The 12,237-nt window shown below is 67.0% G+C and overlaps 1 protein-coding gene across 1 annotated transcript; it reads left to right on the plus strand.

Annotated features, from left to right (window-relative positions):
• The first annotated feature begins 2,401 nt into the window (after positions 1–2,401).
• On the plus strand, positions 2,402–9,669 carry NUDT14 (nudix hydrolase 14). The gene is made up of 5 exons (XM_081551201.1): positions 2,402–2,510; positions 5,565–5,608; positions 6,096–6,160; positions 6,340–6,577; positions 9,392–9,669. The coding sequence occupies exons 1-5, from the start codon at positions 2,430–2,432 to the stop codon at positions 9,630–9,632; spliced, it is 669 nt and encodes a 222-aa protein (XP_081407327.1). The 5' UTR covers positions 2,402–2,429; the 3' UTR covers positions 9,633–9,669.
• The last annotated feature ends 2,568 nt before the right edge of the window (positions 9,670–12,237 follow it).

Consider the following 12,237-nt stretch of genomic DNA (forward strand, 5'->3'; position numbering starts at 1 on the left):
ACGACAGAGGATGAGATGGTTGGATGGCATCACTGACTCAATGGACATGAGTTTGAGTGAACTCCGGGAGTTGGCGACGGACAGGGAGTCCTGGTGTGCTGCAGTCCATGGGGTCACAAAGATTCGGACACGACTGAGCGACTGAACTGAACTGAATATTCCATCATCTACATGTACCTACTACATCTTCATCCGCTCCTCTGTTGATGGACATTTAGGTGCTTCCATGTCTCGGCTGTTTGTAATAGTGCAGCAGTGAAGAACGTCATTCCTCTTTTTGGCTGAGTTACAGTCTCCTAGTGTGGCTAGACCACACTTTGTTTATCTGGTCATCAGGTGATGGACACAGCTTGCTCCTACCTTTCACTATTATGAATACCGGCGGTATCTGTCTGAGTCTGACTTTGAAGCCTTGGGTAGACACCCAGGAGCAGCATTGCTGGATTGCGTCGCAGCTCTAGGTTAACGGCAGAGGCGGCACTTTGCTGACACTCTGAAGGCACACAGGTCCTGCGATCTACACTGCAGGCCGCCTCAGCCTGCATCCATGTCAATGCTACTTCCTCTCAGATATGAGCAAAACGATGCTCTGTGGAGCTGCTAGTTCTTCCCCGGATTGGAGCTGCAGCTTCCTGGGGCCAGCACAGCTGGCAGGTGGAGGGGCTGGGAGCAGGCCACGCCCTGTGGCTCCTCCTAGGTCTGGGCCACTGTGTGCAAGCTCTGTGGCTTGTCCTCATCTTCACACAGACACGGGAGGCAGCGCGCACCCGGACCCCGTGTGTCTGGAGGAAGAGGCCCACATGGCTGTTGGGCACAATGGGACCAGCTTCGGGCATGTGCTCTCTGTCCCCTCAGATACTACATGGCCAGGCCAAGCCTGGGAAGTACACTGCCCTGCAGAGTTATGGGGGGTGATGGCTAGTCTCTCATGACAGCCCTCATCAACCACGCATCCCAGGTCTCCTACCTTTGGGAAGCCCCCTCCCCTAGAATCTGGGGTGGCCAGGACTCAGTTTCTGGTCCAGAGGATGCACTGGAAATGATGCTGTCAGACATCGGAGGCTGGGTCATGAGAAGCTTGGCCCCATGACCGTGGACTGGGGGAGCTGCCATGGGAAATTCCACAGCTCTGAGACCGCCAGGCTCCCGGGAATCCCAAGGAGGCCACAGGGAGAGGCTATGCTGGGGGTGACGGCCACCAGCCCCTCAACTGGGGGTTCGGATGGCCAGAACATGCATCCCTGCAGTAGCTCCCACCTGCTGCCCCCTGACCACACTGCAGAGAGGCCCCCGGGCAGAGCCTCCCTCCTAAGGCAGAGCCGTCTGCAAACGGAGCCAGGGAGAGACAAATGCGGGCTTTAAGCCACGAAGTTCAGGGTGCTTTGTCACATGGCAGTAGATAACGGGGACAAGGGAGTCAATTTCAAGCCCATCTGGGTTGTCTTCCCGGGACCATAGTTCAGAGAGCAGGTGCAGGTCAGGGCTCAGCCTCCCCACAGCACCATTTGTGCCTGCCCCTCGGGGGCAGGGGCACCCCGGGTGGCTCAGGGGTAAAGAATCTGCCTGCAATGCAGGAGACCCAGGTTTGATCGCTGGGCCGGCAAGAGCCTGTGGAGAAGGGAATGGCTACCCACGCCAGTATTCTTGCCTGGAGAATCCCATGGACAGAGCCTGGCCAGCTACAGTCCATGACGTCGCAGAGTTGGACACGACTGAGCAACTAACACTTACTGGGGAGGCAGTGGCGGCATTTGGAGCAGGTCTTGGGGATCCACAACCATGGAAGGAGGGGGCCCTCCACAGCAGGGAGAGGCGCGTGGGGGGGAGCGGAGGGGAGAGGGTAGCAGCCCCAGACAGGCGTGGCAGCTCCTCCCTGGGGGGCAGGTTCAGTCTCCTCTTGCCCTGCCCTCTTTGCAGAGCCTTATCTCCCTCCACCCAGGGGCCTCCAGAGGTGTCTAACTCTTCCCACCACCGCCCACAGGACGACCCTGCGCGCGACCCCCAACCCTCCTCTCTGGGGGGCGCGGCGGCGGCGGCTTCTCTCCCTGCCCCCGGGTTTGGTCAACCCCAGCGGGGCGGACATCCGCTCGGCTCGGGCCCCCTCCCGCAAGCTGGCTGCGTCGCTCTCTCGCGACCAAGATGCCCAAGTCCCCTGAGCGCCAGGCACCGGGCACCGAGCAGCGGCGATCGCTTCTCAAACCTTCAGCCGCACCAGTCCCGCCGGCCGCACGCTCGGCCGACTGCACCTTGCGGCGGGCGCGCCTCCTGCCCCGCTCCCAGCCTGCGGGATCCCGGAGCGCCCGGCGCCCGCAGCCCCACCGGCGCGGACCGGGGCAGGGGCCACCTCGGGCCGCCCCGCCCCGGCCCGCCCCGCCCCGCCCCGCGCGCACTGGGCATGCGCAGAGCCGGGGGGAGGCGCCCGCGCCGCCATGGAGCGCATCGAGGGGGCGGCCGTGGGCCGCTGCGCAGCCTCGCCCTACCTGCTCCCGCTCACGCTGCACTACCGCCAGGTGAGCGCGCCTCCCGTGCCTTCCGTTCCCCCCCGCCGCCCGCCGCCGCCCTGGGGCCCCGCCCGCCTTCGGCCCGGAGCCCCGCCCACCCCGAGCCTAGAGCCCCGCCCACCCCGAGCCTAGAGCCCCGCCCACCCCGAGCCTAGAGCCCCGCCCACCCCGAGCCTAGAGCCCCGCCCACCCCGAGCCTAGAGCCCCGCCCACCCCGAGCCTAGAGCCCAGCCCCCAGCCGGCGGGGGCCCCGCCCCCGCCCGTAGCCCGGCTCCCGGCCCTGGAGCCCCGCCCCGAGCCTCGTGGTCCCGCCCCTCAGGCCTCGCCTCCCCGCGGAGAGCTTTGCGAAGAGTCCAGGTTCGCAGGCCCGTTGAGTGTCGGGGTCGGGGAGGGTCTGGGCAGGGACAGCTCCAGGGACCACTCATTCCTCCGAAAAGACTTTGCTGAGCCCCGGGCCTTTTTGCGGTGGTAGATATTGGGCGCCCCAAGGGTCTGGGCAAGCTTCCTGGAGGTGGTGTTCTCCACTCTGGGCAGAAGAAGGTGAATGGAGTGAGGACGAGGGTGTGCACTGGAGAGCCTCTGCAGGTGGGCGTCCTCCCCAGGACGCTTCCTTTGTGTCTCCACCTGCCATCCTTGCAGGCTGCGCCCCCCAGGGCATCACCTCCTCCTGCCGTTCCGGGAGGCAGTGCAGTACCATGGCTGCCTCCCTTGGGGCCGTGCATGGAGTAAGTTCACAGGAAACACACGTTTGTCCAGTTTGGGCCCCCACCCTTTGCTTGCAGCCCCCCTGGAGTCCACCGTGCCATCCAGGTGAGGACTGCACCGCGTAGCGTGGTCTGTGCGGCCCCTCCGTGCCCCTCAGTCAGGACAGTGGGGCAGGTCTTTGGTGCCCCTCCGCCTGACCGCCCTTGGCCTGCAGCATCCCGGCCCCCCCCCCAGGCCCCTTCCTCTCTCCAAATTATGACGCCCTCTCGACCCCCAGCCTGAGAGGGGCTACACCCCGCCCCCATTGCTGTTGTCCCGTTGGCCCTAGGGGACAGGAAGTCCTGTCCCCAGGTTGGACCCAGGCTGGCAGCACTGGCCTGGGGCAGAAGCCAGGGTGGGGTGAGGGCAGAGTGCAGGAATGTGGAGGTCACTGCCCTGTCCCTGCTGCTGGCCTGGGGCCAGGATGCCTGATTGTGGCCACACAGCTCTCAGAGGCCAGGGCTCTGGGGGCAGCAGGTAGGCACAGGGTGGTCCAGGCACCTGACCGCTGTGGCCTCTGGCTGTGGCACCCTCCCCCACTTCCTGTGAAGGGTGGATGGGGGCTGGTAACCAAAGCTGAGCCCATGTGGGGGGCGGGCTGCAGTGGGCACAGGCAGGGGCCGTGGGACACTGGGCTGCGTGGTGAATGTCACCGAGGGGCTTCTGTAACTTTGCTCAGCAGCCGCTATGCCAGGGGAGATCTGATGGATGGATATGTTGACCATCCAGAGGCAGGGCACCCCATGGCTCTGAGGGGGAGGGGGCTGTGTTTACACTCCAGTCCTGTTCCTCCCTCCCAGTGCCATGAAGAGGAGCCAGGCCTGGGTCCTGACCACCTGGGTGGGGGTCCTGCAGGAGGGGCTGCCTGGGTCTCGGTGGACCTTGCTGGACCCTCCCCTCCACCCTGCCTGGACCTCAGGTTTGATCGATGTTCTGATCTTGATCCAAGAGGGTACCTGAAACCAACGCAGGGTGACACGTACCCTGAGGGAGGCAGGGGACACCCCTGCACTTGGCAGACTTTGGGACAGGCCTTCCCTGGAACCCCTCCTGGTGGGTGGCTGGCCCTGGGGTGGCTAGGCTGCAGGCAGGCCCAGGCCTGCCTCTTGGGGGCGGTGCCTCACAACGGCCTCCTGGGCAGCCCGACCGGCACAGCACAGGACATCAGCTCTCCTTCCCCCCGGAAACCAAAGCTGCTGCCCCGCCAGGACACTCCTGCCTCCAGGCCAAGCTCAGCCCAGTTTCCCCATCTCCTCTCAGACCAGCCTGTGGGCCTCTGCCTGTCAGGTCCCCCTGCCGGGAAGGCCCTTTTTTCTCTGTGAGTCCTGGTGCAGTATCACCTCCTCCAGGAAGTCCTCACAAAGGCTGTTTCTCAGTGTCTTCTCTCTTTTGCGGCCCTGGCTGCACGTTGTCTCTGGTGCTCAGGTTCATGTCCACTTTGTGGCCTGGACAGGGCCGCACGTGTCGAGCCGGCAGCTCACCAGGGCAAAGGGCTGAACCAGTGGCTGAAGGGCAGTGGGCTAAGCAAGCTGGCGATGGGTATCCACAGGGCTGGGCTCTCGGGCTCCAGGGCCAGCCCCACCCTCAGAGACCCCTTGAGGAGGGCTCAGGGCCAGGGGGAACGGCCCAGCTGGCAGGGTCCTAGCCCCTCATGCCTCCTGCCGGCTGGACCCGCGTTAGCTTCGGTTCTGGCTGCCACCGGCAGCCTGGGCCCCGGCTCCACACTGCCTTCCGTTCACCGGATGCCGCCCGGAGCCCTGGGAGCCGCTGGGGCAGGGCGTCCAGGGCAGGGGAGCAGGGTGGCAGAAGGAAGGAACAGAGCAGCAGGACCATGGGCCACGGGAGAGACAGCCCAGGGCTGAAACCAGGCTGGGGAGAGGGTGGTCCCCCGTCATCACGTCCCTGAGTTATCCCGTCCGTGGGGTGATCTCCTGCCAGGTGCTGGAACCCCCCCAACTGCTCCTGTGCCCGCCCCCCGCAGCCCTCCCGTGGCCCTTTGTCCAGGAGCCCAAGGGAGCTTCGGCCATGAAGACCTGATCTCCGCTCTACTCGGGACCCCCCACCCGGGGCCTCCACACCCCTCGGTCCTTCCCCACCGGGGTGACTGAGCGTCTCCGCAGCTCCCCACCGCTCGCTCCAGCTTTCTTGTCCCTCCTGGGGAGCGCCCAGCTATCCTGGACCTCCCTGCCCACCCGCTGCACCTCCTGGCTCCCAGGGGGCCTGGGCCACGGCTGGTCTCCCTGGGAGGAGCTGCCGCAGTGGGTCCCCGGGGCCTTCTCACTCTGGAGCACTCCCCGACCACTGCCCTGTCTCTTCCAGAATGGCACCCAGAAGTCGTGGGACTTCATGAAGACTCACGATAGGTGAGGGCCTGGCCTGGCTGGCAGCAGGGAAGCCCCAGGCTGGCAGGGACACGGGGCCCAGGGGCACGGAGCCACAGCCCCCTCTGTGTTTCTGTCCCTGCTCTCCCTGCCTCTCACCGAGGGGACCCATGCAGGCCTCCCCGGCGCCCTTGCCCTGGAGCACCGGGAGCGTGGGCCGGGGGCAGTGGGGCTTCAGGAGTGTGGCTTGGCAGCTGGCCTGCAGGGCCCACATATCCCGTCATTCCTGCGCCCTCAGCTGCTGCCACCCCAGCCTGGCCAGCTGCCCAGCATGTCCTTCCCACTCCTGCCATCCAGCACACACAGGAGGCCTGGGTCCTCACCTGGCAGTGTGACACTGGAGAGCTGTGACCCGGCCTGGGCCTCAGTCTGCCCATCTGAGCAAGGGACCCAACCCTCGGGGGCTGTGGAGGAGGGCGGCGAGGTGAGGGCGTGCTTCTGTGCTGAGCTCGGTCCCTCCCGCCCCCAGTGTGACCATCCTCATGTTCAACTCTTCCCGGAGGAGCCTGGTGTTGGTGAAGCAGTTCCGGCCAGGTGAGGTTGGGGGCGGGGAGGCCGGCAGGCTCACGTTCAGTCCCCTGGGGTCCTGGGGTCAGCGTGCAGACCTGGGAAGGGGCTCTGGGAGAAACAGCCCTGGCAAGGGGGTCTGGCCAGAGCGGGTCACGTGGAGCCGGCCGCCACAGCGCCATGACGCGGTTGCCTCCCCCCACCAGCCGTGTATGCTGGTGAGGTGGAGCGTCTCTTCCCGGGGTCCTTGGCCGCTGCGGAGCAGGACAGGCCCCGGGCGCTGCAGGCGGCGTTGCCTGGCTCGGCGGGGGTCACCTACGAGCTGTGCGCCGGCCTCCTGGACCAGCCCGGGCTCTCGCTGGAGGAGGTGGCCTGCAAGGAGGCCTGGGAGGAATGCGGCTACCGCCTGGTGCCCTCTGACCTGCGCCGAGTGGCCTCGTACAAGTGAGTGGGGCTGGGAGGGCGGTCTGCGGTCGGACAGCCCTGGAGGCGGGCTGGACAGGCCACTGGGGGGCAGTGAGCGCTTCGTCCCCAGGGCTGTGCAAGCAGGGCAATTCCGCCTTGTTCTGCAGCTTGGGGTTGGGGGAAGGTTGGCCGGAGCCCGAGGCCCCCAGCCCCACTGTGGCCCCTTGGACCCCTGTGGCCCCCAGGCCCCCTGTGGCCCCACCGCAGCTCCCCCCCCGCCCCCCGGTGTGTGGCCGGCTCCAGTGGCAGCTGCTGCTCACAGATGCCCCTGCTTCCTGTGGGATTAGGTGCTGGGCGCTAGGGGTGGGGGTGAGTCACAGAGGACTCTGGCAGCGGCTCAGGCGTGAGGGCAGGGCTGAGTCCTGGGCCAGGGTTAGAGTTCTGCACTCCTGGGGAGGGGTCAGAGTGCAGCCCACCCCTGCCAGAGTCTGAGTGCCCGCCGGCCACTCCACTCCCCCTGGAGACATCTTCCGGGACGGGATGTGGGGTGAAGCCCACCCTTGTCCTGGGGGTGCGGCGATGGGTCCCCGGCCCTGGTGAAGACCCCGAGCAGGAGGAGGGTCTCCAGCTGAGCCCCAGCCCCCGGCAGCCTGCTCCAGAGGGGTGGGGCCCCAGCTCTGCCCCCAGCCCAGCCCAGGGCCATTGAGCGACACCCAGGCCTGGCCAGGTGTCCGTGGCCTGTCGTCTTGGGCAGGAGAGGGGCCAGGGCCTGGTGGCTCCATGCACCATGCGGGCTTTCCGTACCCCAGGGTCAGACATGCTGTTGCCTCAGTTATCTGCAGGCATCCTCCGTGTGCCTGGCCAGGGGCCACTCGGTCTCTGAGCCATTGGGCTGGCGATCCAGGGGTTGAGAGAATCCAGGGCCCTGACTTCAGGTAGGGATTGAACCAGTGGGCAGGCCAGGAGGAAGGCACGTGGACGTGCCCTGGGGGGTTGGGGTCCCCGGAAAGGGTGAGTCTCCGTGGAGGCCTGGCAGGGGCACTCCGTGGGAAGGTCTCAGGTTGAGGGGTGAGCAGCCCCAGCCTCTGGGCCGCGATCCGGAGGGTACTGGGGAGCCATGGAGGGTTCTGGACAGCAGGTGCTCAGCTCAGACTGTATGTTAGGGACAAGGGGCGGCAGGCCTGGGAGGGAGAGAGGAGGCTAGCGCAGCTCCCCGCCCCAGGAGCCGGACGGCAGCCAGACGAGCCAGAGCTAAGCTCGAACAGCCCCGTGGCCAGGCCCACGGCTTCCTTCTGCAGCCCCAGCCACTTCCCTGCCCATCCTGGGTGACTTGGCCTGGCGCTTGCCTGAGGTCTCACGGCCGGGGCCGTGATTGAGTGAGCAGGGGGAGGCCGTGCCGGCCTGGCTGGGCACGCTCTCCTTGGCGCCGGTCTCCTTCACACACCGGCGGAAACGGGGCCTGGAAACCCCGCAGACGGCAACTTCCATCAAAGCCCAGGCTGTGGCCGCCGGCGGAAACGGGCTTCAGGAAGGGTCCGGGGGAGATAAGGGGCCGGAGGGCGGAGGAAGCAGCTGCGTGAGGTCAGTCTGGGCGTGGCCCCGCCCGGGGTGGGACAGCTGGGGAGGGGACGGACGCTCCTCTGCTCCTTGCCCTGGTGTCCCGGGAGCTCTTCCACCCCGCAGGCCTTGGCTGCCCTCAGCTAGCCTCAGCGGGACCCCGGGGTCCCCCTTATCCCCTGGACTCCGCAGACACCCCCTGGTTTCCCTCTCCCCTGCACGCTGTGCTTGGCCCTTCCCCTCTGGAGTCCAGAGCAGCCTGTCCGTCACCCGGTCCTCAAGGCCAGCAGTCACCAAGGCTACCCACTGCTGACCTCCGCCGGTCCCGGTCTGCGCCTCTGCCTTCTGCCTGGCCCGTCACCCGACTGTGGCCACAGCCCCCTCCTGGCCGCCACCCAGGAAGGAAGGGGACTCCTTGACGCCGCTCCCCCCAGCCTATGAGCCCTGGTCCTGGGGACCTCACCCCCCACTCCCACCGTGAGCCCCAGCCTGGAGTGGGTACCCCACCCTGTGAGTGCTCACAGACCCAGGCTGCACAGCCGGGACCCTGGGCCTGGACCGGGTCTGCCAGGCGGGGCGAGGACTGGCTTGGCCCAGCCTGAGCAGAGTGGCAGGGCCCGCGGGAGAGCAGGGGCCACAGGAGCTGCCCGTCAGCCACCCATGTTCTCACCGCGTGGTTGCTGGGCGTCAGCCATCTGCGTGCCAGGGACCTGGCCCACCACTCGGGGGCTTGACGAGCTGCGGCCGGGCGTCAGCTGGGCTCTGCGGTCCGGTCTGGGGCTCTGCGTCCTCTTGCAGCTCCTCGTGGCCGTGCCTGCAGGCTCCGTCCCCTGGCTGGCTCTTGGCCTCCTAGAGGCCCCCGAACACCCTGGCCCGTGGCCCTCCCGCAGGAGTGAGGCGGCTTGCTTTGTCTTCAAGTCTTTCTGAGTTTTTCCGTGGATGATCTCTAAACTCTCCTGGTTAGGTCACACCCACCCAGGATCGTCCCCCTTTTGATGAACTTAAAGTCCTCTCGTTGGGTCCCTAATTCCATCTGCGGAATCCCACCTTCATCACCTGACCTTATGTAATCACTTGGAAGTCACAAGCCTAGTCACAGCCTCGTCCCATCCAGCATGTTCCCAGGTCTTCCCCACACTCGAGGGGATACTGCGTGGGGATCTGGGGGCCCAGGGGCCTCCTGGAACCCTGCCCGCCAGGGGCTGGAAGGGGTGGACAGGAGAGGACTGTGGAAGGGGCAAGGGTGGCTGGCGAGGCTTGTGTGGACCCCTCAGCAGATGCTGTCTCGACCTGCAGGTCTGGCGTGGGACTGACCGGCTCCAACCAGACCATGTTCTACGCGGAGGTGACGGATGCCCAGCGGGGCGGCCCGGGCGGGGGTCTGGCCGAGGAGGGTGAGCTCATCGAGGTGGTGCACCTGTCCCTGGATGGCGCCCGGGCCTTTGCGGACGACCCAGATGTTCCCAAGACCCTCGGCGTCATCTTTGGTATCTCGTGGTTCTTCAGCTGCGTGGCCCCTGGCCTGGGTCCCCACTGAGAGCCCCACAGACCCAATAAAGGCTGGCAGCGCTCTCGCCCGTGTCCGCCGACTTTGAGCTGTGAGCGGGCTGGGCTGGGGGGCAGGGCAGGGCGAGGTCTCCATGAAAGCCTCTCAGCTCCCCTTGAGCAGAAGCGTCGGCTGCAGGCTGTGCCGGGGGCTGCTGGGAGCTGGCCGCTGGCAGAGGGCTAGGCCGGGCCTGGGCAGTGCCACCAGCTGGCGGGGGGGAGGCAGGAAGATGGTGTTGGGTCAGGCTGTCCCTGGGGGCGGGGAAGGGTCAGCTAGGCTCAGCGCTCAGGGCCCACTGGGCCCCAGGCCGTGGGTGGAGCTGTGGCCCTGGGGGCGGTGGCTGAGCCAGTCACTGTCAGGAGAGGGCGTGGACAAGGCGCGTGCTCCCGGCTCCTGGGTCCTCCCTGACCGGGGCTGGGCCAGCACCCTCAGTAGCCCTGTGGGCCCTGGACACTGGTGATGAGGTCTCGCTCCCCCTGCTGACCTGTGTGCAGTCTGGCCTGCAAGCCCCACAGAGCCCCCACGGGGGGTCAGGGATGACGTGAGCTGCCCTCTGCAACCCTTGAGCACCGGGGATCACAGGAGAGCTGGGTGTCCGCTCCGCCAGGCGCCCAGCAGGACCTCCAGCGGGCAGTGGAGCCCTCTGTGAGGAGTGTGTAGGTCATCGTGGTCATGAGCATTTGCAGGCGTGACGGGGCCATCAGTTGGGAACGAGGGCCGGGGAGGTTTCCTGGAGGGAAGGCTGGCTTGCCCCTCTGTGAGGGTGGTGGCTTGGCCTGGCCCTTTCCCAGAGGCCCCCAAACCCTCTGGTCAGCCCCTTGGGTTATGCCCTAGGACAGGGGATGGGGCCAGCCTGGGTCATGGTCTACCGACCGTGGAGAGGGCAAAGTGTCCAGGAGATCCTGCTGGACGGACAGGTCAGGACTAGGGGCCTGAGTGACCAGCAGCTTTTGCTGTGAAGCTGAGTGCCCTGTCCCCAGCGTCCCCCGGGACTGGGCCCTGGCTGGAATGGGAGGGGACGTTGAGCGAGGACAGGCTGCCTGTGGCTTCTGCTGGGACCCTGCTGTCGGATGGGGACCGCTCCCCGGGCTGAGGTCTGCCTGCCCTCTTGTGCTCCCTGCCCACCCTGGGCCCGCCCTGGGCCTGCCCCGGGCCGGCGGGTACTTTCCTTCCTGCTGGCCTGGGGGTCGTGTGTGGCTGAACCCCTCCAGGAGTGGCTCAGAGCCCGTGGCCCCTGAGTCTGGCCCTTGGGGCTGCCCTCGGGTGGCTGCACCCAGGAGGCCCACTCAGGCAGCACCACCTGTATGCAAATGTCGGCTGTGACCCAGGTGAGGTGACCCAGGTGGGGTCTCCTGGGAGCCCAGCCCAGCAGCCGGGTGCCGTGAGGGGGGGAGCTCGGGCCTGGGCATGTTTCTGGGGGGCCGGCGGGGTGGTGCCATGGTGGGGTCCCGAGCACCGGCTCCGCCCTGTGCAGAGGGGCCCTGAGGGAGAGTCTGAGAGAGTCTGAAGCAGGGGCTCTGCCCAGCCTGGGGCTGTCCCACCCCGCCTGCACCTTCCAACCGCCACTGCCCACCTCCTGAGCTCCACTGCCTGCCCGCTCAGAGGGGCCTCTGCTGGGCCCTGGGTGGGGCCAGGGGCCCTCTGCCCTGGGGAGCACGCGGGCTTCGGCCTGGCAGGACAGGGCCCTGGTCTTGGGTGCGGTCCAGCCCCGCACTCTGCTCTGCAGCCCGTTGGGGCAGGTCAGCAGGCACCACTGGGCCTAATGGAGCTGGCATCGATTTCCCGGCAGTGGGGGGGGGGGGCTGTAACCGGAAACTCCCCTCTCTGGCCGCTATATTTAGCACCGCAACATAGGGGCGGAAGTAGCTCACTCAGCCCCACCGGCTCTGTCCACATGCCTGGCAGCCGGTGCCCAGCCTAGTCCTGAGCGGCCTGGCCAGGCTGAGCCGCGCCCCCTCCGCGCGTGCCTTGTCTGGCGCAGAGTGTCGCCCACCCCACAGTCTGCCTGGAGGGCCCCTGGGGCAGGGGGCTCAGAGAGGGAGCCCTTGGGTTAGGGGGCGGGTGGGGCTGGGACACTGAGGGGCGTGTGACTCAGGGAGCCCCAAACTATGCCGGGGTCTTCCTGGAAGAGGCGGCAGCCTGGCTGTCTCTGGGTCTCAGCCCTCTGGCTCCCTCCCCCCATAGGAGGGGACCCCTGTAGGAGGATTGCCCATCCCACAGCCCCAGTACCAGCCTCTTCCCTCAAGGGGCCAGCGTCCTGCCTTCAGCGTCTCCTGGGTCCATTATGTCCAGGCTGTGGCTCCTGGGAGGCAGGGGGTTGGGGGAAGGGGACCATGGGGGACGTCTGTGGCCTGCAGGGGGCACCCTGGGCAGGGGGCAGGGAGCCCGCTTTGCTCCAAAAGGGCCTAGATGGAAGCAGAGGGGGCCGGATCCCTGTCTCCCGTGTTGCAGGGCGGGTGGGCCCTGGGGCAGCCCCGCCCCCTGGCAGGTTGAGCTGGAATCTGGAGGTGGACTGAGGATCCCTCACTGCCGCCTTTGAGCCAAGACAGCCCTGAGCAGGGCAGGGCCTCCGCCCAGAGCAGCAGCTCCTGGGACC

The sequence above is a fragment of the Giraffa tippelskirchi genome, chromosome 12 (genome assembly GCF_054371585.1).
Source record: "Giraffa tippelskirchi isolate mGirTip1 chromosome 12, T2T-mGirTip1v1.2.pri, whole genome shotgun sequence".
NCBI lineage: Eukaryota > Metazoa > Chordata > Mammalia > Artiodactyla > Giraffidae > Giraffa > Giraffa tippelskirchi.